At 46.5% G+C, this 26252-nt stretch overlaps 1 protein-coding gene across 1 annotated transcript in view; it reads left to right on the top strand.

Moving 5' to 3' along the window:
• The window catches only part of EMILIN2 (elastin microfibril interfacer 2), a 246683-nt gene that overhangs the window by 97696 nt on the left and 122735 nt on the right, over nt 1–26252 (top strand). Inside the window, exon 3 of the mRNA XM_086965601.1 lies at nt 4614–4792. Within this exon, the coding sequence (XP_086821727.1) occupies nt 4614–4792 (179 nt within the window). The remainder of the gene's footprint in view (nt 1–4613; nt 4793–26252) is intronic.

The following is a 26252-nucleotide window of genomic DNA, read 5'->3' as shown; positions in this document are numbered from 1 at the left end:
TGTTGCACATAAAATGGTGTCTACTGTTGATATGGCAGTGTACAGATCAGAGACTATGGGCCTGATTCAGATCTCGGGAGATGTGTTACTCCGTCCACTGAAATATAAATCCCATAGGATATAATGGGATATATCTTTTTGCATCGTCACCGTTGTGACGATGTTACCCGTCCCCCGAGATCTGAATCAGGTTCTATGGTTTTTTTCAGCTTCCGACCTTTGTCAGATCAATGGTACCATATGCAAATCAGGCTTGACCCTGCTCTAATAGGAACAGGAATAGAAATGCTAATGCGAGTGGTTGCCAGTGGTTAGACATATTGCAAGCATTCGTCCCATCACCTTTCGGGTGTTTAATGTACCACCTTAAGTGGCGGGGGTACGCGCAGATGTGGGTCCCGTGTTCACTGTGCCACTGGAACTAAGTTACACTCAACTGATGAGCCTTAATCAGGACGAAACCAGTTTTGGATTCTATGTTTTCCAGATCTAGAGCAGACATGGCCTGGCAGTTCAGGCTGGACTGTTCCTATTGATGCGTGCCCTAGACTGATTTGCATATGGCTGGGTTAAAACCGAGGTGGCAAAAGATCGATGCGTTGCAGGGCTACCTAGAGCGAATGCCAGTGGTTAGAATTATTGCAAGCATTTCTCTTATCACCTTTTTTGTGTTTGCTCTCTCACTCTCTCAATGGGACATATTACACTGCATTAATCTTGATAATATGAACCTAAAAAATACTGCACCCACTGCATCGTCAAGGTAAGCACATAATCACCATTCTTGACTTCACATCTGCTTACCTTGGATTACATCGTGATGTAACTATTAGGTTGATGTAGTGGATGTAATATTTGTGTCATGTGATATATAGCATGTGGATGAAGCGGTTGTATACTGCTCGGTGCCTGCAACTATCCCTTTGCACTGTGAAAATTGGCCGTCATAGATATCTTGAGGATTCCACATAGGCATCCACCTCATGAGTATAGTACATTATTGCTGCAATACTAAGCATTAATACATGACTTGACTGAGTGTGGGTGTCTGTTTTTCTTAAAACATCCCCGTGATACGTGTATAAAGCTCTCAAGACTGGTTCCCCATAATTGTAGAGCTCAGGTATCATGCTGAACCACAAATACACCAGCCATATTTATTTATTTTATTTGCAGTTTTATATAATGTGAACTTGGCTTAAGGGCATTGGAACCCTTTACGCGTGGACTAGATTGCAGTCCGGCTTTTTTAAGGCACAGGGAGATTTAGTATTTTGCCTGATAAGAGAAACTTGGGGCTGAAAGTCCAATAGTCCCTAAACGACTGTATGGATGAAAATGCCCTCGAGTTTACACTTGAATATTGATCAGACGAACAAGAAGAGAGACTGACTGCTGCTTTTAGTTGCGGAAAGTCAGCTCGGGAATTTTAAAGACCCGTATGTGGACTGAACGATGTGTAAGGCACTTTTCAATGCATGATTTTAACAGTTCTCACTTTGGCTGCAGTGTCTACCTTGATGGCTCCCAGCGGCAAGAAGTGCTAGTATTTATCTCCTCAGAAATGCTAGTGCTTTTAGATGGTGTTATTACCTGTCACTTCGTTGGCCTTATTGTCAAAGACAATTGAATCAGAGCAAACGTGCTAAGGGCAATTTTTCACCAATGGCAGTGCGAGAGTTTAGCATTATTGCAGACTCTTAAACATGCCATGCCCAAAACGGTCACTGCTTCTTTCGTAGGTGTGTATTTTGCGCTTAAGATGCTCTTGAGCTGAATGTACATTTTCCGCTGGTGAGGTGCGCATATTAAGCAAAGGCAAAGTACACTTTTTTGGGAGTAAGTTACTTATGAAGGAAATATCTCTTCGGGAATCAGGTCTCTTTTCTTGAAAAGTCCTGCCCAGCATAGTCACATCTAGCGCAGAATGTGGCGAGTTTATGGTACATAAAGTTATTCTCCAAGTTACAGCTGATGTACGTATTTTTGGCACTGAGAGATTGCATCAGTACTTAATTCGTGTAGTGGCGAGCACCAGCAGGGATTATGGGGGACGGGACTTAATGGTAATTATCAGGCTGATTACGAGCTGAGGTGTTATTTATTGCCCCTGATAAATAACGATACCACGGGGTACATTATTTATTGGGTGCAATAAATAACACTTATAATGAGTTCATGGGGAATAACGTGGATGTTGGTGTTTAATTCACCAAAATCCGTATGATACAGTAAATACTCTCTTTTCCCCTTTTAAATTTCAGCAGGTTTGACTCGATAACTACTGGGTGTTGAATACCTTCAAACTTGTAATTCCGACCTTTGCACAAACAGGAGTTTACAAATGGGTTGGAATATTACGAGGAACTCGTGATCAGGCCCTTTGATGGAAAGCAAAAGAGAAACTGTAGAAAAGGATGAAGGAGAAAGAGAAATCTAGGAAACAGTGTCAAAGGGAAACAACAAGGATGACAAAGCGGACCTACCAACTCACACGGTGCCACCGTGTGAAACACTATATCGGCTCCTTTCACACGGTCACCTGGTAAGGAGCCGATACTACACAGTGGGCACACAATTAACTGGAAACCCCTGCAGAGAGCAGGTTTCCAGTAAGTATGGGCGAAATATGCAAATTCGCGGTCCGCGAATTCACGCGAAAGCGAATTCGCGCTGATTGTATGGAGGTTTAGCTCAGCCGATGTCCATTACGAGGTGTAAAACCTCACCAGGACATCTGCGGCAGCCTCAGAAGATTATTTTTATTTTTGGGAGGAAGGGAAGTGGGAGCGTCGTGGGAGGGGTGCCGCTTGTCATGGGGAGGGGCTGTGGATTTGGAAGTTCCTTGGGCTGTACTGGGCACTAAGAACGCCCCTTCATGACCACGCCCCCTTCTCACATGGCGAAAGAAATTCTAAAATTGACATGTCGGCAAGAGTGAATAATAAGACAGGAAGCATTGGGTGAGGGAAGAAAGTCTTGGGATAGAATCAATATTAGGCAACCTTGTTATTGGACAATTCAAGAATGCAGCTGCACCCAAGCAGTCTCCGCGGAACAATTTTAGGCCCCTCACTTTTTTTACAAATTAAGCACTGCATTCCAAATAGGCTGGTACCAATTCCATACTTTGAACTTCTCTGTGGGTTATCATCACAAACAAATCCAATAACATTGCTAATCCGGCCAACATTGGCTGAGAGAAGGTTGATAACTGAAATCTCGTTTTTACAGTCATTTTACATACATGCGAACATTTTGACTCTTGAAAGAGGAAGATGTTGAAAAAAAACTATTGGGAGAATTGATTTTCTCCATTGATTTACCTTGAAGTGGAGGTCATTTAAATTGGGACACCTCCAAATAAAGCCATTTTGGGCTTACAAATCTGGAGACTCCGACCTGTATCGGATCTATTGGCTGTATTGTTTTAGCCATGCTGCAGATTTCAGCAATCTGGGCTGCCACTGTCCCGCTAACAGAAAGTAAAGTTATTGTATGTGCAGCTATCAGTGTCCGACACCAACCCAGCGTCATAGGTTTAGGCTCACATGTCATCACCAGGTCATGCCTCAGCCTCGCCCCTTATCCTACTCACAATGCCCTATCTCATTCGGGTAGTTTCCTTTCCAGTTTTGGCGGCCCAGCAGCCCCCACATCCTTAAAGGCCCTCTAACCAGATACAAGCCCTGTCCTCTAAGATAAAACTCCTGTTTTGTCTCCAGCCACTTATATACCAAGGAGTCTGGGAAGTGTCAGTGTCATAATGTAAAGAGAGAGGCCCCCTACTACTAAGATACAGGTTCCTTAAGGTAGGGACAAAATCAGTCTATGTACATATTTAAGGTAACCTATTAACAATAACAATAAGGTTTGATAATGAGACAATGATAAAGAGAAAGAACCACGGCAACGAAAATATGTAACAAAAAAATACAAAAAAGCATTAATTTAACTATTTGTTACCAAAAAACGCTCTAAAATGTTCATACTCTCACATTCATGTCCATCAATCTCACTCTCATTCAGACAAAAAGATAAAAAACTGTACAATATGTGCAATAATGAATTGGCACAAGGATGTTGTAAACAATCAAAACAGTAACAATATGGCTCAAATTCAAATGGCTGGTGGTGTTCCTACGCGCGTTTCGGCACGCCAAGGTGCCTTCACCAGGAAGAAGGCCACAGATGGAACATATGTGGATTCTCCAACCGATATATGCGGGGTAACCAAAGGTCTCCTATAGATTTTGGAGCAATTCAATGCTTGATATATGGGCCACGCTTAGTTTTCTTAATGTACGTTAGAAGATAACTTTGGATGCCACATAACAAGAGACACAAATGTCTCACTGTTTGATTTTATATATTCTTCCTTGAGACGCTGGATTGTAGGCTATATTCCATAAGTAAAGTGGACTGTGTTGATAATATATGATATTAGTAGATCTTCTGTATAATAGTATTTCACAGATACGAAGCCTCCGGATGTGGGTTCTGGCCTACGGCTACTGCGACGCAGCGACTGTCATGCCACGTGGTGTTGCTGAATTTAGCGGAGTTAATCACAAGTCGCAAACTTATTCGACTTTTTGTATTTTTCTTTGCAGGTACAGAGTCAGTTTCAGGCCCAGGTACACCATTGGATTTAAGGCCGTCACCGAACTGGAGTGGAGGTGCTGTCCTGGCTACAGCGGTGCCAACTGCCAGCTAGGCCCGGCCGAAGACAAGAGGACTGTCCTCCTACAGACGCCGGCCCCCAGTGGCGCCAAAGATGGCCCAGGCCCAGGTTCTGTGACGCATCCATCTCTTTTTCTATATATTGCTTTTTAATCTGCTAATTATTGCTGAAGCTGTGATTATATATTACCTTAAACGTCCAGAATAATTTTTGAAAGCTTTTAAAGGCATTTCTTGGAGCCCTGTTGGCTCCCTCCCTCTGCATTGATAGTAAATTCTGCAGATTCTGCAGATTGTGTATTGTGTATTGTTTATTGTAACCCTGCAAGCACAAACACCTGTGAGAGAGAGCGTCTGAAGGGATTTGAAGGAGGATGAGTTCATAGTGGTAACTAGTATCCCTAAGAGGGGTGGACCAGTTTCCCAAAAAGAGAAGCTCAGAGTGGCAGTAAGTGCATTCTCTTGTGAGAGCACCTCAGATCTCAAGCAGGTTGGTGTCTGATTGTGAGTTAGGTGCTTATGGGCAGGACCTTTGTTGGTGCCATTGAGTTGGGTGCTTCTACACCAGGTAGCATCTCTGCCTTGAATATTCATTTTGTGTGTGCAGTGATAAAAAGTGTGGAATAAGCAAGGACATTACTTTTGTTAAGCACTGGTTAGAGTGACAGCGGACATTTTGGGGCATATTTACAAGGCCCTATGGCCACGGAAACATCACTTTTTAGGACGTTCCTGTTGCGCTAGGGGCTTTGCCTTATTCACAAGGCGGCTTTAGGCAACTTAAGGTGGCTTAATGCGGCCTTGTAAATAAGGCCCCTTTCGCGCTACGCTTAGCGTGAAAGGGGTGGGCAATGGGTGTTGCTGTGGGCGTTCCACCGCAACACCCATTAATTCTGACGCTGCCCCCTATTTACAAGGGAGGCGTAAATAGGAGGCAGCGACAGAATTAAGACCAGGGAAAGTCTGGTCTTATCCTGGCAGAAAGAGGACAAATGTTTTATTTATTCTCGTTTTTGCGGTTTTCATGTGTGCTGTGTTGTGCAGCACACATGGAAACAGCAAAACACCAGTGATTTTTTATGTACAGGAAGGTCCCCCTTCCTGCACATAAACAATCATTTGTAAAAAAAAATGCTGTTTTGCAACTTCTATATAGTAGTTACAACACGGCATTTCAAGATTGTTTATGTGCAGGAAGTGGGACCTTCCTGTTCATAAACAACCTTCCTGTGCACGCAGACACCCTTGCACAATGGTGCAAGGGTGCCTGCGTTGGCGCTAGGCTGCTCAGTGTAACGGCAGTACAGGGGGAAACGCAGGGCTACACCATATTCTAGTAAATATTGAGCAGCCCTGCGTTTCTGAAGTGGCGCAGTGAGGCGTTAGGCCAGGAAGGCTAACGCCTCACTCCACCACTTCCCTTGTAAATATGCCTCTTTGTACATTTTTTGGTTTCTGAAAGTAACAAAAAAGGTCACCTTTGTAACATTTTTTCACAGACTGACAAAATGTCTTCTTGGCTGTGTTTCAATTCTCACATAGTCATCTCTGACCTCACTGGGGCCACATAACTGCTGCCCGCGTCATCTTCGTTCGTCATCCTTGAAAGTCGCTGGGCTCGTCCAGGCAGTGATAGAGTGTCCATTAATGGTAATCCTGCAAAAATTGCAGTCCAGCATCTACCATGGCGGTTATCGGTGAGCCGTGGATGTTGACAGTGTTGATGGTCTGGCGTTATTCGACTTCTCAGCAGCACAGCGTCACATATTCAGTGTAACCGATTAGCAAAGACGCTCCTTCAAGTATCCGCTCTTAAGAGGATTGAATACTTTCGAACAGACAGCACAGCCATCCCGCTGGCTGCCGGCCACCAGTCCTCTTTAGGACAGGGTTCTGAGGGATTCTTCAGCTGCGCATCAGCCAGCATAAGCTGCACACAGAAAAATATCTGGATTCGACATATTTTGAAGAAAGACGCAGATTCTTATTCATGGCAACTATTCTCATGAAAGCCAGGTCGGCCTGAGGCCTGTAGCAATTGGCTTCGGCCAGACAGAATCAAGGGGCATATTCACAAGCCCCTATCGCCACCTCAATGTCACTAAAAGGACGTTGTGGTGGCGAAAGGGGCTTCACCTTATTCATAATGCGGCCTTGTAAATAAAGCACCCTTTTCACTCTATGCTTAAATTGAAAGGGGAGGGCAATGGATGTTGTGGTGGGCCTTCCAACTCAACACCCATTGATTTTGATGGTGCCCCCTATTTACAAGAGCAGTGTAAATAGGGGGCAGCGCCAAAATTAAGACCAGAGAAAACCTGATCTTAAACAGGCGAAACGAGAAGAAATGCTTTATTTCTCCTCGTTTTTGCTGTTTCCATGTGTGCTGCCTTGGGCAACACACATACAAATAGCAAAATGCCAATGATTATTTATGTGCAGGAAGGAGGACCTCATGCACATGAACAATCTTTAAAAAAAATGCTGTTTTGCAACTTCAATTTGTGCTGTATTAAGCAACACACATAGATGTTACAAAATGGCATTTAAAAATTGTTTATGTACAGGAAGGGGGCCTTCCTGCACATAAACAATCTTCCCCTCAGCACAGGCACACTTGCACATGGTGCAAGGGAGCCTGCGTTGGCGCTACGCAGCTAAATTTAGCGCCAGAGTAGGGGGATACGTAGGGCTGCACCATATTCTAGTAAATATGCTGCAGCCCTGCGTTTCTAAAGTGACGAATCGTGTTGGTAGCCTTCTTGGCTTATCGACACGCTTCGCCACTTATTATTATTATTTTGTTTATTGAAGTTTGATTAATACTGTCAAAACAAAGCATACAGTCAAGAATGCCAAACTGTACATGACGAATCAAGGACATGCGACCCCAAAAAACAAACTCCCCCCACGTCCCGCCCCTCTCAACCCCTCCCAGGCAATAGATACGCATTATTGCTACTCTTCCAAGATATCATAACACAGGTTTGCACGCTATACAGCTAACAACCAGTAAAGACAATCCCTGAGGCACCGTTCTGTTGGCCAGGTAATCAGTCGATGTAACAGTACAAATCCTCCAGATTCCAGGATGTCGCAGTTCAATCAGGCAAGCTCCAGCACATAAAACAGCACATTTAGAATATGTCAGGGTGAGACATCAGATAAGATGTGATAGGGGCCAAAAAGTCCTTAGGACGGGAGGACTCTGGTATCTCCTCCTCATACACCTGCAATTGATCTCTACAATAAACCAAATCGCAAAGCCACTGCTTTATAGTAGGGGCAGACCTCAACCCCCATCGTTGCGCCACCGCCCTCTTTGCAAACAGGGTGGAGATCGCAACAATACGTCTGTTAGCTGGTTTCAGGCATTTAACATAGCCAAGGAGGCTCAGTTCAGGCGTACAACCCACCGGTTCCAACACCACTTCCGCCAGAATGCGAGTCACTTCAGTCCAAAAGTCAAACACGGCACTGCACAACCACGCAACGTGATAACAATCTGCATTCGCAGCACCACGCCGCACACAATTCACAGTCTCTCTCAGGCCATATTTATATAATTTCAAAGGAGAGTAGTATACCTGATGTAGGTATTTAAAATGTATAATTCTAAGGTTGCAATTGGCTGTGAGACGGCCCTTGAGCTGACAGCATGCCGTCCAAGTCTCCATCGTGATGGGGCTGCCTATCGCAGTTTGCCGGAGCAGGCATGATGGGTGTTCCTCCATTTCTCTTTCCCGTAGGGAGGAGTTGTAAAGTTTGGTTATAAGCGCCTTACGACTTTCTCCTGTTAAGACTGCCTGCAATGCACAAAGTGCCATGGGCTCCGCAGGTAACTCGGTATACACATCATGTATAGCTTGACGGACCCGGACATATGTGAAGTTAAACATAAAGCCACGATCCATCCCATTCTGAGCCTCGCGTAAAGTCTTAAAGCATACCTCCCTACATAGATCGCCCACCCGGACGATGTCCGCCGCCGTAAGCTCCCTCAAGGCAGAGGGCTCCCGAGCCGCAGACACCCCCGGATGAAACACCAGAGGCAAGAGTGGAGCGTATAAATAAGAAAGCTGTGCCCTGGAAGCCAGTGCCCGACATGCCCAGGACATGCACAATGGAGGATTTATATCTGCCCGGGGCCCACCCATCCTCCCGAGAGAACCATCGCTGGCAACGGGACAGGGAGAACAGCATCCACTTCAATCGCCACGTGTGGTTGGAAGCGTTGCACAGATAATAGAGGCGAAGATCCGGAGCCTCAAAACCCCCCCGATCGAAGGGCTGCACCAATAAATCCCATCTGCATCTGGATTGTTCCCCCCCACCCCCAAACAAAGGTCAACAGCGCCGATTGCAGCGTACGGAACAGCGCTATATCCAGTTTTATGGTAATGTTGATGAAGAAGTATAGCATCTTGGGCAAGTAAACCATTTTGTCTACGTCTATCCTATCAGCCAACGATGGAGGGAGATGCAACCATCTTTCAGCCTGCTCAGTAATGCGCACAATGGATCGCCCATAATTGTCCGTTATCACCACCACGGGGTCCCGGTGTATCCACACCCCCAGGTATTTCACAGGATTGGAGGTCCATGACAGTGGGAAGTCAAGATCTATTTCTTTTGTATGCGCAGTCAGTGGAAAACCACTGATTTGGACCAATTAATACAGAGACCCGAAAATCTTTCGAATTAAGCATATTCCCTGAGTAACAGAGACAGGAATGTAGGGGGCTCACGGACGTATAGCATCATGTTGTCCGCATATAGGGAGACAATCAAAGGGCGCTGTCGAAACCTTAATGCCGCAGTCGAATGCTTCTGACGTAGTTTACATGCCACAGGCTCTAGTGTTAGGGAGAAGAGCATAGGTGACAGGGGGTAGCTAGCTGTCCTATGGATCGCCCATAATTGTCCGTTATCACCACCACGGGGTCCCGGTGTATCCACACCCCCAGGTATTTCACAGGATTGGAGGTCCATGACAGTGGGAAGTCAAGATCTATTTCTTTTGTATGCGCAGTCAGTGGAAAACCACTGATTTGGACCAATTAATACAGAGACCCGAAAATCTTTCGAATTAAGCATATTCCCTGAGTAACAGAGACAGGAATGTAGGGGGCTCACGGACGTATAGCATCATGTTGTCCGCATATAGGGAGACAATCAAAGGGCGCTGTCGAAACCTTAATGCCGCAGTCGAATGCTTCTGACGTAGTTTACATGCCACAGGCTCTAGTGTTAGGGAGAAGAGCATAGGTGACAGGGGGTAGCCCTGTCTCGTTCCCCTTTCTATAGAAAACAATGACGACACCCTGCCATTGACTCGTACTCGGGCAACCGGCCCATTATAGAGGACCTTGAGCCACTGCACAAAGAAAGGGGGAAACCCTATCCTGCTCAGAACCGTGAACATGTAGGTCCAGTGCACAGAGTCAAAGGCTTTTTCTGCATCAAGCAGCACAGCAACATCCTGAAAATCCGGTTCGAAATAATGACGTGTGGAAAACAACGTGCGCATGTTATGAGTTGTGGAGCGCTCCGTGACGAATCCGGACTGGTCTGGCAGCACTAAGAGGGGTATCAAAGGCTGTAACCTATTAGCTATCATTTTTGCCAATATCTTCATGTCATGTTAATCATTGAAAGATGCCGGTACGATCCACACTGATTGGCGGGTTTGTCTGGCTTTAGCATGGTGACTAAGAGGGCGGCAAAATCCCACTGTTGTAGGCTTCTGCGTAGACTTCTTGTAGCCTTGGAGCGAGGGTTGCTGCATTCGCTTTATAAAACTTGCTATGTAAACCATCCGGCCCGGCGGCTTTACAGGTTGGCAGGGCCATCACAACCTCCTCCTCGAAGGGCTGCACCAAATATTTGCGATGCGCTTTTGACAGCCATCCTAAAGCCACATCATCTAGATAATCATGCGTCTCCTCAGTGGGGGGGGACTCCGTAGCTGCATATAGATCTTTATAAAACTTCAACACAACGTCACAGAGTTCCTCCGTCGAATGACGAGGCTCACCAATGTCGTCATTGAGCTCAATTATAGGTTCCTGGCTTCGGGCCCTGCGAGTTTCTGGGCAAAAGAGCGACTAGGCCGGCCACCCTCCCCATAGTAGATAGCTATCCTGTGCCGTGAGCAGTGCCTTAACTCCTGGTCTACAGTGTCATTATGCTCCGTTACCAGCTCCTTTATTTCTGCTAGCTTGTCAGCAGAGGGATCAGCGTCGAAAGTGCGCTCCATGTTTAATATGTCAGCTGCCAGTTTCCGTATCTTACGTCGGATATCCCTCAGGACACCTGACTGCACCCTGATACAAGCCCTCGTATGGTGATCTTGAAGGCCTCCCAGAGGACACACGCACTCTCCACAGTGCCTTCATTTTCTAAGAAATAATTCCTGATTGCCTCCGCTATAGTCTGCCTAAATACCGGATCTTTAAGCTCTGAGGGCTGGAGCCTCCACATAAAGGGTGGCGCCTGATATTCTGGTAATCGTAGCTCCAGGAGTACAGGTGAGTGGTCGGATAAGGAGCGGGCTTCGTGCAGAACTTTCATAATGCAGGGACAGACCGCCTCCGAGGCCAACCAAAAATCAATGCAAGACCAATTGCATATCTGTTATAACAAAGCATAAAGAAAGTTATTATAAGTTATGAGTAACATTGATTATTACACCAGATTGGTAGTTGGCCTAATACAGTTCTCACTCTCTCCCCTGGACCAGGTAGGTAACTTTGTTATGTAGACTTTCTACGATCTCTCCAGAGTCACCCCCCACCTTGAAGTGCTGATGCTTGCCTCACTATCCACCAAAAGAAGGCACTTTCTAAAGGGCACGCCCTGATTTTTAATAGGATGAAATGAAACTACACCTGAATACCCCCTCCCTACTTCGTGGGAAACTTGTAATCTGTAAACTACAATCAAAGCAAAGAATACTTTTTTTATGCCTTGCCTATCAGACAGCTCAGCTGTCTGTTGCTGAAAAGACCTATTGTCAGCTTCCAGCGGGCTTAGAACCTGCCCATTGCTAACCATTGGTTGGCTTTACTGTCACTCTCATTTGCTTGCTTTTCATTCATTAGCTTGTACGGGCTTCCCTTCCACTTCTTGTGTTTGTCTCTCTCTTGGAACGCCAACACATTAATTGTGTCCTTCCACTAGCACTACTTTTGGGTTAAGCACTCCATGAGAGTGCATGTGATTTGCAGCTGTCTCCCTTGTGTACTTTTCTCCCCTGGCCGCACTCCATGTTGCCCTCTGTCAGAGGTTTGTTTCTCCCCCACCCCTCAACTGTGCACTTGCCTAAGGCGAAGGAGCATCGCCTCACTGCTTGGCAGCAGTCAAATAAAGGGAACATAAAATGATAATAACTTGAGGTTAATATCAATTAATGTTTTCCTGCTGCGGCAGCTTTGCTGGTGGGGCGGCTCTAATGACAGAGGAGCAAGGCGAGGAGTGGTTTTGCCCACTCCAAGTGCAAATAAATGTTTGGCCGGCCGTCTCGGGCCAGCCAAACAGGCATGCACACTTTTGCATGTTCTCAACCCAGGCTGCATTCCAGCCTGGGTGGAGAACATGCCCAAGCCTCCATCTCTTGCCTGAGCGCTGAACCGTGGCTCTCAGACCAATCACAACGCTGCATTGCAGCGTTGTGTCTGGCTTAGGGGAGCCTGGGTTCTTCCTTTTCTGGCCTGACGAGAGAGATGGCAGCACGAGACGGAGGTGAGACACGGCAATCGGATATGTATTTTTTTATTTCTAACACCCCCCTCACCCTCCTACCCCCGATCCATGCTGGCCCCCACTGGTACAATCCCAAGAAGAGGAAGGCAAGCCATTGAATAAGAAGCAAGCAGATGAAAGTGACAATAAAGCTAACAATGAGAAGCAGTAGGAAGGCTTTAAGCCCACTGTAACGTTTTGGATTGGTCGAAAAGAGGTTTTCTCTAAAGCTGCCTGGAAAGGAGTACTGAAAGCTTTGTCAGACTGTGGGAAATTATACAGCACTGCATTGCACAAAATGGGAAAATTGTGCAGTGAGATATTTACAAAGAGTTGTGTGCCAATAATGTCACTGGCTGTACTCAAGCAAATGACGCTTCTTCAATCTTCACCGAGATGTTCAGCATCATGCTGCAGCGCCAATGCAATTGAGAAGTGTGTTGCATTAATCTGGGACTAGGGGCATACTTTCCAGTACAAATTTCTACTTGTATACAACTTCTGTGTTGTGCATGAACATTTCACATGATATATCACTTGCCCATTGCTCATTCAGCATTAGCAGTCCACACAATGCCTGGCCTCACTGCTTTAGTAGATTTAGCTTTGTGTGAAGTCCTAGTGGTATTAGTGCTGGTTCCTCTTTGCTATGCATCCCCTTTGACACTATGTGACACAGAGGCAGATGGCCTGCCACTTATGTCAACTTATAGTACATAAATTTCCATTGCACCTAAAAGTTGATTGACTCTGCGGGTTGTGTCACTTTGCGCTGTGAAGCACTGCTAAGGACCAGATGTAACACTTTTTCCCACAGCCAGTGCAACAGCCGCAAATGCAGCCCTGGGGTGTGTGAAAAGGAGAGAGGAGGAGAGTGCCAAATTTACTGTAATGTTGCACTCTCATCCCCTTTCTCTAATTGCGGCACTGAAATCTGCTGCCATGGACCACGGAGACACCTTAGCCCCATGTTGCAAGGGTGTCTCCATGAGTCTAGCATAGTTTTTGTTCTGGATGGATACATATCCATGACAAAATACTATGCTTAGACTGACTTAAACCATCTTCCCTCTTTGTATGTGTGCTGTACTGTGCAGCACACATACAAAGTCGGAGAAGTAAGGAGAAATAAAAGCATTTCTCCTTCCTTTGCACCTACTTCAAAAGGGAGCAGTTTTCTGACGCTAAACCCTGTCTGTCTACTTCCGTGGCGCTAAGTAATCCAAAGCAGTGCTGCTTTGCATTACTTTCACGTTATTTCCAGCTCTAAACAAATTTAGCGTTGAAAAGTAAATTGAAAAAAATGATCTTGGCCTGATTTTCGCCACTTTTGTAATGCATACATGGCGTGAAATCTTAGTAAATCTCCAACTTAGTGTTTTGCATGAGTGCCAGCACTAATCAGTAGTGAACCTGCGCCCACATGCTTTTATATTAGCATGCATCTCTTCTTCACAGTGTCCAGTGACACAGGAAGCAAAAGCAGAGGTAACCGGAGTAAGAATCCCATTAGCAGTAGCTAGCTGTCCTATGGGGTCACGCACCGTCATCCACTAGTAAGGCGTGGAGAGTGTACGTGGATTCTGAGAAATGCGCGTGTTATAAAGGCCCGGGAGGAGCCATCAAAATTGTGCAAGTGCTTACTGTTTTTATGCCCAGCCCCTTATGTTTTTAGAAGCTTTCCAGGGTTCCTACAGCTATAAAACCTACAGACCGGTGGTGGTAATTTCTCTAGAGGGAATTACTAATGGAGAGGCCTAGAGGTACAAGCAGGTTGTGTTTTTTCAGTTGCACTGCATTTAGTTTCTGCAGAATGTATTCAGCTTGTGCTCTTTTTCATTAACACAACTTCCTGATGTAATCACGGGCAGCTGTGGTAACAGTTAACCTCGCCCTAATTTATAGGGAAGGGCCTCCATGTCACTCAGATTAACAAGTACATATGTAGGCGCAGCCCGGATCAGCGAAGACAGGAGAAGCGCGGTCAGTGGGTGGAAAGTCACAGAAAGAAGCTCTTGCAGTTGCTGTTTCTCCGCCTTTCAATAGTTCAAACTCGAGACGGACTGTGCATTGTTGAGTGGGCCTAAGAGCAAACTGTGGCCATGTTCCTTTTTAGGTCTCGCCTGAGCCAGTGCATGCGATGCTCTGCGAGACATTTAGGAGTGAGTTTTGAAAGTGCTACCACAGCTTTTTGTGGCATACAGTGTGCGGTTACGCACACAGGCCCAAGCGGAGACGCCATATGGCTTTCCTCTCGCTCGGCCAAGCGCGCGCGCCTCGCTTCAATGCCCCTCCCCCTCCCCCAACACAGAGCCCATCTCGCAGCTTGTTTTTTTAAAAACTTTGAGCGCAAGGCACGCTAGGTTGTTGTTTCTTCGCCTCAGTTCCAGCCTGCGGTCGGGTGTGCTTCACTTCCTCATTCTGAAAGTAAAGCTCTTGGGATTCACCCTCAAGTCACTGTTTTTTAAAGCATTTCGACCACTGCTACAAAATGTATCTTAAGTGCTGTGGGATTCAAGTGTTGTCTTTGCTTTTTCTCAGCTCTGGTCTGATGGTGCTTTAGTATTTTGTCAGTGTAACTTTCCATTGGCAGACCCGCCCACTCAGTAGTATAATCTACAGCTGTGAGCTCCTTTTTGGGGGACGCTGGGTCCTATAGGTCACTTGTGGTGTTAGCTTCTCACAGCAGGGCCCCTCAGCACTTTGGTTGCTGAGGGGATGTGGGTACTTCCTGTGACAAGTAAAGTTTTGCAGTGCAACCCAGCAATGTGAACGTCCCCTAGCAAAGTCCTCCTTAGTGCTGACATACAAGGGCATACAGATTATCTTCCCAGGTATAATGTCATAGCACTGATTACAGTTTGCTGGCAAGTGTTTTATTTCTTACCTGTTTTGTTATGAGGCATCTATATAGTGTAAACCTAACGAGAGGCAAATGGATTCTGTGTATCGTTACTTCGCCTCAGTTCCAGCCTGCGGTCAGGTGCGCTTCACTTCCTCATACTGAAAGTAAAGCTCTCGGGACTCACCCTCAAGTCACTCCTGAACAGTGATCGCCTCCTCCCTCATCGCTTCTATCGCTGCGTGCTTTGTAGTGCTTCTCTGGCATCGCGTTCTTCAATTGTTGTTAACACTGAGCGTGGACGGCAAGAAAGCAACAAGTATTTTAACTCCCAATAGCAACACATTCTGTTCTCAGTTATTGGCTGCTCTGAAACAAGCACCACATGATCTCGGCCACGCCAAAGCGCATTGTCAGGCGGGTAACATATTACACCGTGTGGGATTACTTGGTTGAACGGATGTTGCATCTGCAGTGCTGCCTGTGTGGAACACGTGTTGTGGTTTCCTGCGTGAGCGACAGAGTGGTGTTCGTGTCTTGCTTCACACTTCCGCGTAGAGGTTGTGAAGATGTATTAGCTGACATGTGTAACTAACAATTGATGTTAAGCTGCATTTCTCTTCAAATAGTACAGCTAATAAATGGTTCCAGGAATCCATCATCAAGAACCATTGCTTAAAACCTTCTATGGAGGTAGGAGTAAATGGCTGAAGGCTCAGAATTTCTCATTAAATAATAATTATAAGTTCGAGGCATATGGGCTGCAGATGGTACATTATGAATAGATCGCCATCTGGTGTTGGGCTCGGATGATTGCACTTTGTTTTTCTCTTGGAGAGTCTTTTGTATCTTGGTGACTCCTCCCTTGGTTGGTAGTGCGCATGGGCATCGGCTCCATCCTTAGATTGTTTTTTTCCGCCATCGGGTTCGGATGAGGATCGAGACGCTCCAGATCAACTTCAGAGAAAAGTGATTTATCGGCGCGTATTCCCTTTCCAATTCGACGGTATTGTTATCGAACGCGTTTCATTTCCATTCCGACGCGTTGCAAATTCAAAATCGAAGAGAAAAAACTTGGATCTACGTCGACGAACAGGAGGCCTTTCTCGACGCAGTCAAGCCCGGAGTCCATGGAAAGGACTCCATTCAAAAAATGTCCAACGTGTGGTGCTAAGTTCCCACACAAGGACCTACACGAGGTGTGCAACCTCTGTCTATCGCCTGAACACGAATCCAGGGACTGCGAAGCCTGCGCAGCATTCTCCTCCAAGCTAACGATTAGAAATCGTCGAACTCGAAGACACGAGGTTTCCAGAATGCAGTCGGAGGCGATCCCGGAGCTGTTCGGAGACGAGCAAATTGAGGAAGAAGAGGATCAGTCGGGGTCGGAAGGGGACCAGTCGGAGGTTGAAGAACTCATCGAGCAACAAACGTGAGTGACGACGTCCCCTTACCGAAAAACCGACCCCGTGCGGTAACGACCCCGCCTTCGGGCCCGGTCAAACCGCAGAAAAAAGTTTCCGACGCCCCGCCCTCGGGCCCGGCAACGAAACCGAAACTGAAACCAAAACACTCGGACTCCCACCATGTCGGATCCGAGAAAAGGGCGACATCGACTTCGGCACCGAGGCTACATATAAAGGAAAGCTCGGTATCGAAACATTCCATGTCGAAACATAAATATGATTCGTCGTCCAAGATTCACTCGATACCCAGGAAGTCGGAATCGAGTAGACATTCGGTGCCGAACACACCAAACACTGACGATCGAAAACATAAGCACCTTTCGGAACCAGGACCTTCGGTACCGATTCAGGAGCAACAGACAGATCCCAAACAAAAGATCTTGTTTATCGATCCGCAAACTGGCAAAGTGGTCACAAAGAAGAGAAAGAATGAACAGACAGAAGATAAATCTCTTCCTTCAAAAAAGAGAACAATGGGGACAAATATAACTCCTCCTGCTTCTCCTCGACCTAAAGTCACACCCTCTTCTCCTATTCCTCACACTAGGCCAAATATTCCTACACCTTCCACACCAAGACCATCTACACCTCAGTCTGATGTAGACAGTGATCTAGGGGAGGGAGAACCTCAAGGGGATGACGAAACCATCCCAGATGAGGATGACCCATGGGAAAATTATGACGTAGGGTCAGATGAGGACAACGACCCAGAGTTATATCCCTCAAAGCCTTCACCACCTGATGATAACACAGGGTTTGTGCAGCTCATTAATAGGGCAGCAAAATATCATAAAGTAGATATACATACAGAACCTCAAATAGAGGATTTCCTGTTAGAGACGCTACCTAATGCACAAAGAACATCAGGTACTCTTCCTATGTTGAAGGGTCTTCTCAGTCACACAGAAGAAATATTCAAAGACCCAGTGAGGGCTAGGGTGTTAAACCCAAGAATTGATAAAAAATATAAGGCGGCTCCAAGGGATCCAATATTTATTAAAGGGCATGTACCTCTAGACTCGCTGGTGGTCTCAAACGCTCGTAAAAGAGCAAACTCATTATCTACAGGAGAGGCTCCTCCACCTGATAAAGAGTCAAAATTAATAGATGCATCAGGCAAAAGAGTAGCATCACAGGCGGCAAATAGCTGGCGTATAGCCAATACACAGGCACTTCTCGCACGTTATGATAGGGCACATTATGATGAATTAGAAAAACTCATCACACATCTCCCCAAAGAACATCAGAAAAAGGCAGATCAGTTAATACAGGAAGGTAAAATAATAACTAATACTTCCATTAAGTGCGCCCTAGACGCAGCAGACACTGCAGCAAGATCTATCAACACCAGTGTCATGTTAAGGAGACATGCATGGCTTAGAATCTCAGGATTCAAACAGGAAGTACAAACGGCCCTACTGAATAAACCATTTGATCAAAAGACACTGTTTGGTTCAAGCACAGATGAGACCTTAGAAAAAATGAAAAAAGATACAGAAACGGCTAAGTCAATGGGAGCATTGCAACAGCCAACACAAAGAGGTTCCTTTCGTAGATCCACCTATAGAGGGGGCTCAAAGAATACAGGAACAAGTCAGCAATCCACCTCTTTCACACCAACATCACCCAGAGGTAATTCAAGAGGCAGTTACAGAGGTAACAACAACAAAGGTAGAGGCCGCGGAAATAATAACAACCGCAACGCCTCAACCCCAAAACAGTGACTTCATAGAACTTCCCCCAGACCACATAACACCGGTCGGGGGACGTCTATCACAGTTCCTACCTGTCTGGGAGAACATCACATCAGACAAGTGGGTGAGACAAATTATCCAACATGGTTATTGCCTGGAACTCACAGCTACCCCACCAAACATCCCCCCCAAACAGCGTCCAATGAGTCAAGATCATCTGACATTGTTAAGAGAAGAAGTACTAGCACTTCTACAAAAGCATGCAATAGAGAAGGTCCCAAAAGATCAACAAGGAACAGGAGTATACTCTCTATACTTCCTGATCCCCAAAAAGGACGGGTCCCTAAGACCAATATTAGACCTCAGACCTCTCAATGCTTACATAAATTCGGAGCATTTCCACATGGTCACGCTCCAACAAGTACTCCCTTTACTGAAGAAAGGGGAGTTTCTTTCTACACTGGATCTAAAAGACGCTTACTTTCATATCCCAATTCACAAAGCCCACAGAAAATACCTAAGGTTTGTATTAGAAGGACAACACTATCAGTTCAAAGTCCTTCCGTTCGGTGTCACAACAGCACCGAGAGTTTTCACAAAATGCCTAGCTGTGGTGGCAGCACACCTAAGAAGACAACAAATACATGTCTTCCCATACTTGGACGACTGGCTAATAAAGGCCAAGTCAAAAGAAGAATGTCTTCACAACACACAGAAGACAATTCAATTGCTGCACCACCTAGGGTTCACGGTGAACTACAAAAAATCACACCTGCAACCAAACCAGATTCAGCAATACCTGGGGGCTACGATAAACACAGAAAAGGCAATAGCATACCCCAACCCAATCAGGATACAAACAATGGTCGGGTTAATACAAAGATTTCAACCATAACACTCACTACCAGCACGAGTGTTTATGCAACTATTAGGCATGATGTCCTCCTGCATACTGCTAATACCACATGCCAGACTACAAATGCGTCCACTACAGGAGTGTCTAGCGACACAGTGGAATCAGGCTCAAGGTCAGATTACAGATCTGGTGTTGGTAAACGACCGGACGTATCGCTCTCTGAAGTGGTGGAACACGGAAAACATTTCCAAGGGACGGTCGTTCCTAGAGCCAATTCCACACGTGATAATAACAGCGGACGCATCGCTCTCAGGATGGGGAGCGCATATGGACAAATACACAGTGCAGGGGAAGTGGAGTGTGCAGCAAAAGAAACTGCACATCAACTACCTAGAACTATTAGCAGTATTTCTAGCACTAAAAGCTTTCCAAATGCAAATTACAGGCAAGGCAGTCCTGATCAGAACAGACAACATGACTGCAATGTATTATATTCAAAAACAGGGGGGGACACACTCTCTCCAACTATCCAAACTAGCACAGGACATTTGGAGATGGGCCGTTCCTCAAAAGATCTATCTGTTAGCAGAACACCTACCAGGAGTTCAAAACCAGATAGCGGACATCCTAAGCAGACAGTCAGAACAAGTACACGAATGGGAGCTGCACGACCAAATACTGCAGCCATTCTTCCAAAAATGGGGGCAACCAGAGATAGATCTGTTTGCCAATCATCAGAACGCAAAATGCAAAAACTTCGCATCCAGGTACCCACACCAACGGTCCCAGGGCAATGCACTATGGATAAATTGGTCAAACAAATTTGCTTACGCGTTCCCTCCTCTACCACTAATTCCGTTACTGGTTCGGAAGCTGCAGCAACACTCAATGACAATGATACTAGTGGCACCCACGTGGGCAAGGCAGCCGTGGTTCACCACACTGCTACAACTCTCACAAGTACCACATCAAAAGCTAAGATTATTACCCATGCATCTTACACAGAACCATGGAGAAATAATGCACCCAGATCCCAGACAACTGAACCTAGCGATCTGGCTCCTGAGGTCATAGAGTTTGGATATTTAGATTTACCACCAGAATGTATGGAAATCATTAAACAAGCAAGACGTCCTACCACCAGAGCATGCTATGCAGCAAAATGGAAAAGGTTTGCTATACACTGTAACAGTAAGCACATCAACCCTCTGGACGCATCCACTAAACAAATCATTTGCTATTTACTACACTTGCAGCAATGTAGCTTAGCATACACCTCTATAAGAGTTCATCTCGCAGCTATAGCGGCGTACCTACAAAACAGGCAACATCTTTCCCTGTTTAAAGTACCAGCAATTAAAGCCTTCATGGAAGGACTCAAAAGAGTCATTCCACCAAGAAGACCACCTTCCCCAGTCTGGAATCTCAACATAGTACTTACCAGACTAATGGGGCCACCCTTTGAACCTATGCATAGGTGTGAAATACAATTCCTCACATGGAAGGTGGCCTTCCTCATAGCTATCACGTCACTTAGAAGAGTAAGTGAGTTGCAGGCTTTTACAATTCAAGAACCATTTATGCAGTTACACCAAAATAAGGTGGTTCTTAGAACAAACCCAAAATTCTTACCAAAGGTAATTTCAGCATTCCACATCAATCAGTCAGTGGAATTACCGGTTTTCTTTCCAAAACCACAAAAAGTAGCAGAAAGAGCCCTGCATACACTAGATGTTAGAAGGGCCATATTGTACTGCATAGAAAGAACACAAACTTTCAGAAAGACAAAACAGCTATTTGTTGCGTTTTCTCCAACACACAAGGGCAATCCCATCTCTAAAGCGGGCATTGCCAGATGGATTGTAAAATGCATTCAAATATGCTACTTAAAAGCAAAGAGAACATTAACTGTTCCTCCTAGAGCTCACTATACACGTAAACTTGGAGCATCTATGGCATTTTTGGGAAACATTCCACTAGATGACATATGCAAAGCAGCTACCTGGGTTACACCGCACACCTTCACAAAACACTATTGTGTAGATGTGCACACAACACAACAAGCTAGAGTGGGACAAGCAGTATTAAAAACTTTGTTTCAGACAGTTGCAACAGACACGGGCGACCACCGCTAGGGAGAGAACTGCTGTATAGTCTATTCATAATGTACCATCTGCAGCCCATATGCCTCGAACGGAATATGCTACTTACCAGTATGCATCTGTTCTTGGCATAGAGGGCTGCAGAGTGGTACATGCCCTCCCAGCCTCCCCGGAAACCTGTGTCTGTTCCAACATTATCTTATTTAGATACACTTACATGGGCATTCTTATCTGTATTCTACTACACTACTCCATCTAACCCTACTATGGCAAAACAATCTAAGGATGGAGCCGATGCCCATGCGCACTACCAACCAAGGGAGGAGTCACCAAGATACAAAAGACTCTCCAAGAGAAAAACAAAGTGCAATCATCCGAGCCCAACACCAGATGGCGATCTATTCATAATGTACCACTCTGCAGCCCTCTATGCCAAGAACAGATGCATACTGGTAAGTAGCATATTCCTTCTTTTTAGTGTTCCCTAGATTATGACACGTCTTTTCGCTGCAGCTGATAATGAAGCACTTTAACTGAAAAAGCTGCAGTCTTTTCACATCGGTATTCATAGCCATCACACGCAAAGTCCTCCACGAGGCTTATTTGTGTACGAAAATTGATTACAATGCCAGGTGTATGAAATGCTGTGAATACAAATTCCCGAAATACTGAGCAGTAACAGATAACCGTGCACCCTCTGTCTGCTCTCGAAGGAGACGCTGCATGCTGAACCACCATTTATACCAATCTCTATATATTTTTTTTGTTTATTTTTTTCCTTCGAATATATGGACTTTATTCCCCCTGACGTCGCCCACCTTTTAGTATTTTATCTTTTTTAACATGCCTCCTCCCTCACTTCTATCGCTGCGTGCTTTGTAGTGCTTCTCTGGCAGCGCGTTCTTCTTTTGTTGTTAACGCTGAGCGCGGATGGCAAAAAAGCAGAAGTATTTTAACTCCCAATAGCAGCAAGTTCTGTTCTCGGTTATTGGCTACTCTGAATCAAGCACCACATGATCTCGGCCGGTCAGGTGATTTCACAAGACCCGGCAACTCCGAGAAAGGGAAGCATTTGAGCGAGGCTGGTGTTTGGGGTGTATCGGACTGCGACTTCCTTGCACTGCACTACCATGAGCCCGGCACAGGTCCTGTGGGCAGTGGGCTTGACGTGCTGCATGAGTGAGTTGTGTTTTTCAGTGCGTTTTGTGACTTTTTCTAGCGTTTGTTCATGTGAGGATCGGTGGCTCAGGATACCTGCGGCAGTAGGAAAACCCAATGAAATATCATTTTCTCTAGCAGTGTGTCGCTAAAGTGAATACTGACTTTATTTAAACAATTTTACTTTCTAATATTTTGCGTGCCTGACAACTTCTGATGAGTTTGTCTCACAGACAAGCTGCCACGAACGGAACGAACCATGCAATCGGTACCCCACCCTTTTTTTTTTATACCAATCTCTATATATTTTTTTTGTTTGTTTTTTTCCTTCTAATATATGGACTTCCCCCCCCTGGCATCGCCCACCTTTTAGTATTTTATCTTTTTTAACATGTCATAAATTAAACCAGCATTGGCATAGCCAATAGGTCTCGCCTTTGGGACCTTATAAGTGATTAGCCATTCAGCACATTATCAGACTAACTAATGCGTCCCAAACGTAATAAATACTGTGTGTGCATTGTAGATTGTCATTGCATTTATATAATGCTTACTACCTCTGCAAGCACGTAAGATCTCATGCTGTTACAGACGGAAAACCCCTGGAATAAACTGAAAAACCATGTGTATAACATGTACTACTCCTATGGCAGTTGCTAAAGCGTTTACTCACATAGATAGCAAGCTGCATGTGTGTAAAAGTGGCCAACATTAGACCTCCACTTTACTTACGCTTAAGTTCCAACAAAGCTTTGAAAGTTGACTCTCAGATTTTTAAACATTGGTATCAGGAAGAGATTGTGAAACTGTGTTATAAAGTACACTGATGAATAAAGCTATCCCACTGTCAGTTTCTAATGCCTTTGTGTAATTCGCTGTGCAACGCCTAAACAAAACAAGCATTGGCATAGCCAATAGGTCTCGCCTTTGGGACCTTATAAGTGTTTTGCCATGCAACACTTGATGTTGTTGCACCAAGGATATTGTGCTGGATAACTAAACACTTATAAGGTCCCAAAGGCGAGACCTATTGGCTATGCCAATGCTTGTTAGGTCTGGCGTGAGAGCGCTTATGTATTCGTGATCTGTTGTTACCAATTCTTTAAGCTGTACATAAAGTGGTCTTTGGCTGTGACTGTGAGGAGTATTTCTGTTTAACTTCATGTGCTATTTGCTGTTTGAAGCATCATTTTACCTCATTTGGAGTGCTTACAGGGCAATGCGTACGAAGGTATTTTACAAATCAAAAGTACACTGAATCTTCACACCGTAGATTCTTGATTTCATACATGTATTCTATTAAGAAAGCAATACTTTTTCATTTGTTTTTTGCTGCAGTGGGTATTTAGTCAGGAATTATGTGGATCCACACATATACATGTTTGCACCCACACACAAATACACACAGGATGTACAATCCAGTTCCATAAAAGAAGACAAGCTTTGGCAAAATTAGTCGGTCTGGCTTTAATGTGGTTGTACATTAAAAACTTGTGCGCTCAAATTCCATATTCAGTCTGAATGCATGAGCACTTTAAAACCAGACCTAGTGGCTTTGGAAATGCTTGTGAAAAGAGGAAGGAATAAAGGCCAAACAGTTATTCTTTGTGTCTCATTGAGTGCAGTTTTTCTAAATTTTTAGACTGTACGATATCCATTGTAATTTCAATTGCAATCCTAGAGCGTGCGGCTTCTGGTGCACTTCAGAGGAAACATCCATGGGCTCCTATGAGCAAGAATTGCTACCATTGGCATGACTTGATGGTAGACCACCTCGGGGACACAATGCACGTTTCACTTCTATTGACAAGGAAAGCAGAAGTGAAGCAAAAAGCATTAAAGGCACAGCACCAGGGGGCGTGGCCAAGATGGCGGCGGAGTAGGACGCCTTTTCGTGCCGCTCCGGCGCTGATCCGACAAAGCTTCTAATAGCACGAATCTGTGGGAGTACACCCGCCTCAAAAGCGGTGGGGAAGTCCGCCCGACGGAGCGGTTGGCCCTGGTGTGGTCGCCGGAGCGGTGTGACCCCCGAGTTCGCCCCTGAGATCGAACGCGCCCCGCGGCCTGTGAGACCCCGGGCTCTCCTGACATCGAGGCCCGGCGTAGTCGGTGGGCGGGGCCCTGGAGCTGACCTGAGGAAGTCGGAGCAGGTGGAAGGTGGAAAGTAGCTGCACTCCGGCGAAAGGTGGACCTGGCGGCAGACTCAGATCGACCCCCCTGCCCTTGGGGTATTGCTGTACCGGATCCCGGCAAAACCTGTATCGCACGGAAGTTCGGAGGGTGCTTGAGGGCAGACGTCAGCACCGGGACTTTGCCCTGCCTGAACACTGGTGAAAACCACGGTCCGCACTGCAGAGCACGTGGGGCTGGACGCGGCCGGAGTCTACAGAGCAAGTAATGGTGAGCGTTTGAACTGCACGGCGAAGCCCGCCATTGAGCTTGGCCACGAGGCGCGGGGCCTGAGCACTGTGAGCCGCCGAGACTACTGTGGAGTAGGGGCGCGGTGCTGGCCAGCGGATCCCGGCGCACCCTGCGTCGCACGAAGGTCCGGAGGGTGCTTGGAGGCAGACACCGGCACTTGGGCTCTGTCCTGCCTGGGCTCCGGTGGGGCCCACGGATCGTGTTGCTGAGCACGTGGGGCTGGGCGCAGCTGGAGGCTACAGAGCGCGCCTTGGTGTGCGTTTGGACTGCCTGAGGAGCCCGCCACTTTCCTGAGCCACGTGGCGCTGGGTCGGAGCGCTGTGAGCCGCCATGTCTACTGTGCCGCGCAAACGGGGCCAAGGGAAGGACAATGCCCCGAAATCTTCTCAGCAACCGGCCTCCCCTGGTGCGAGTGGGTCAGCAAAGCAATCGGACGATGAGGCCCCGGCGACGAAAGCCTTTATGACCGAGCTGTTTGCCTCCATCAAGGAGGACATCTCCGAACTCAGGGCGCAGCTGGCCTCCGACTTGAGGGAGGTGCGGAGAGACGTGGATGGCCTAGGCGAGAGGGTGGCGACCCTGGAAGACCGAGATCTAAGCGTAGCCACCGACGTCCACCTCCTACAGCAAGACATCATTCGCCTCACCGAGCAAAATCTGGACCTGCAGTTGCACACGGAGGATCTGGAAAACCGCTCCCGTAGGAACAACATCCGAATACGGGCGGTGCCGTGGGACGGTGAGGCTGGGGACCTGCGGGGGTATGTCCAAGAGCTGTTCCTTCACATACTGGACGAGGAAGATACGAAGGAGATCCAGATGGACAGAGTACACAGGGTAGGTCTGCCCCGGCGCGGGGGGGGGCCCCCCCGACATCCTAGTGTGCGTACACGATTTCCAGCTTAAGGAACGGATACTGCGCAAGGCCAGGGCCCTCGAGTCGCTACAGTTCCGGGAGCATCGGCCTCAGCTCTACCAGGACCTGGCGGCATCTACCTTGCAAAAGCGGCGGGAGTTTCGACCGGTGACAGCATTCCTGAGAGAGAGAGGCATCGCCTACTCGTGGGGGCACCCTTTCAGGATCATTTTCAGGTGGCAGAATCGTCTTGCTCAAATTCGCACGCTTCAAGCAGCAAAAGACCTTCTGGGCCTGGAGGATGTGCCGCCTTCGCAGGCCGCGACGGCTTCTCCGTCCCGAAGGCGCCGCCGTTCGTCTTCCTGGCAGAGGGTGGGGGGTTCACCTATCAGACAACGGCCAGATCTCTCTGCCAGCCTGCAGGAACGGGG

This window comes from Lissotriton vulgaris, chromosome 4_1 (assembly GCF_964263255.1).
Source record: "Lissotriton vulgaris chromosome 4_1, aLisVul1.2, whole genome shotgun sequence".
Classification (NCBI taxonomy): Eukaryota; Metazoa; Chordata; class Amphibia; order Caudata; family Salamandridae; genus Lissotriton; species Lissotriton vulgaris.
This window is presented reverse-complemented; position numbering and strand designations above follow the sequence as displayed.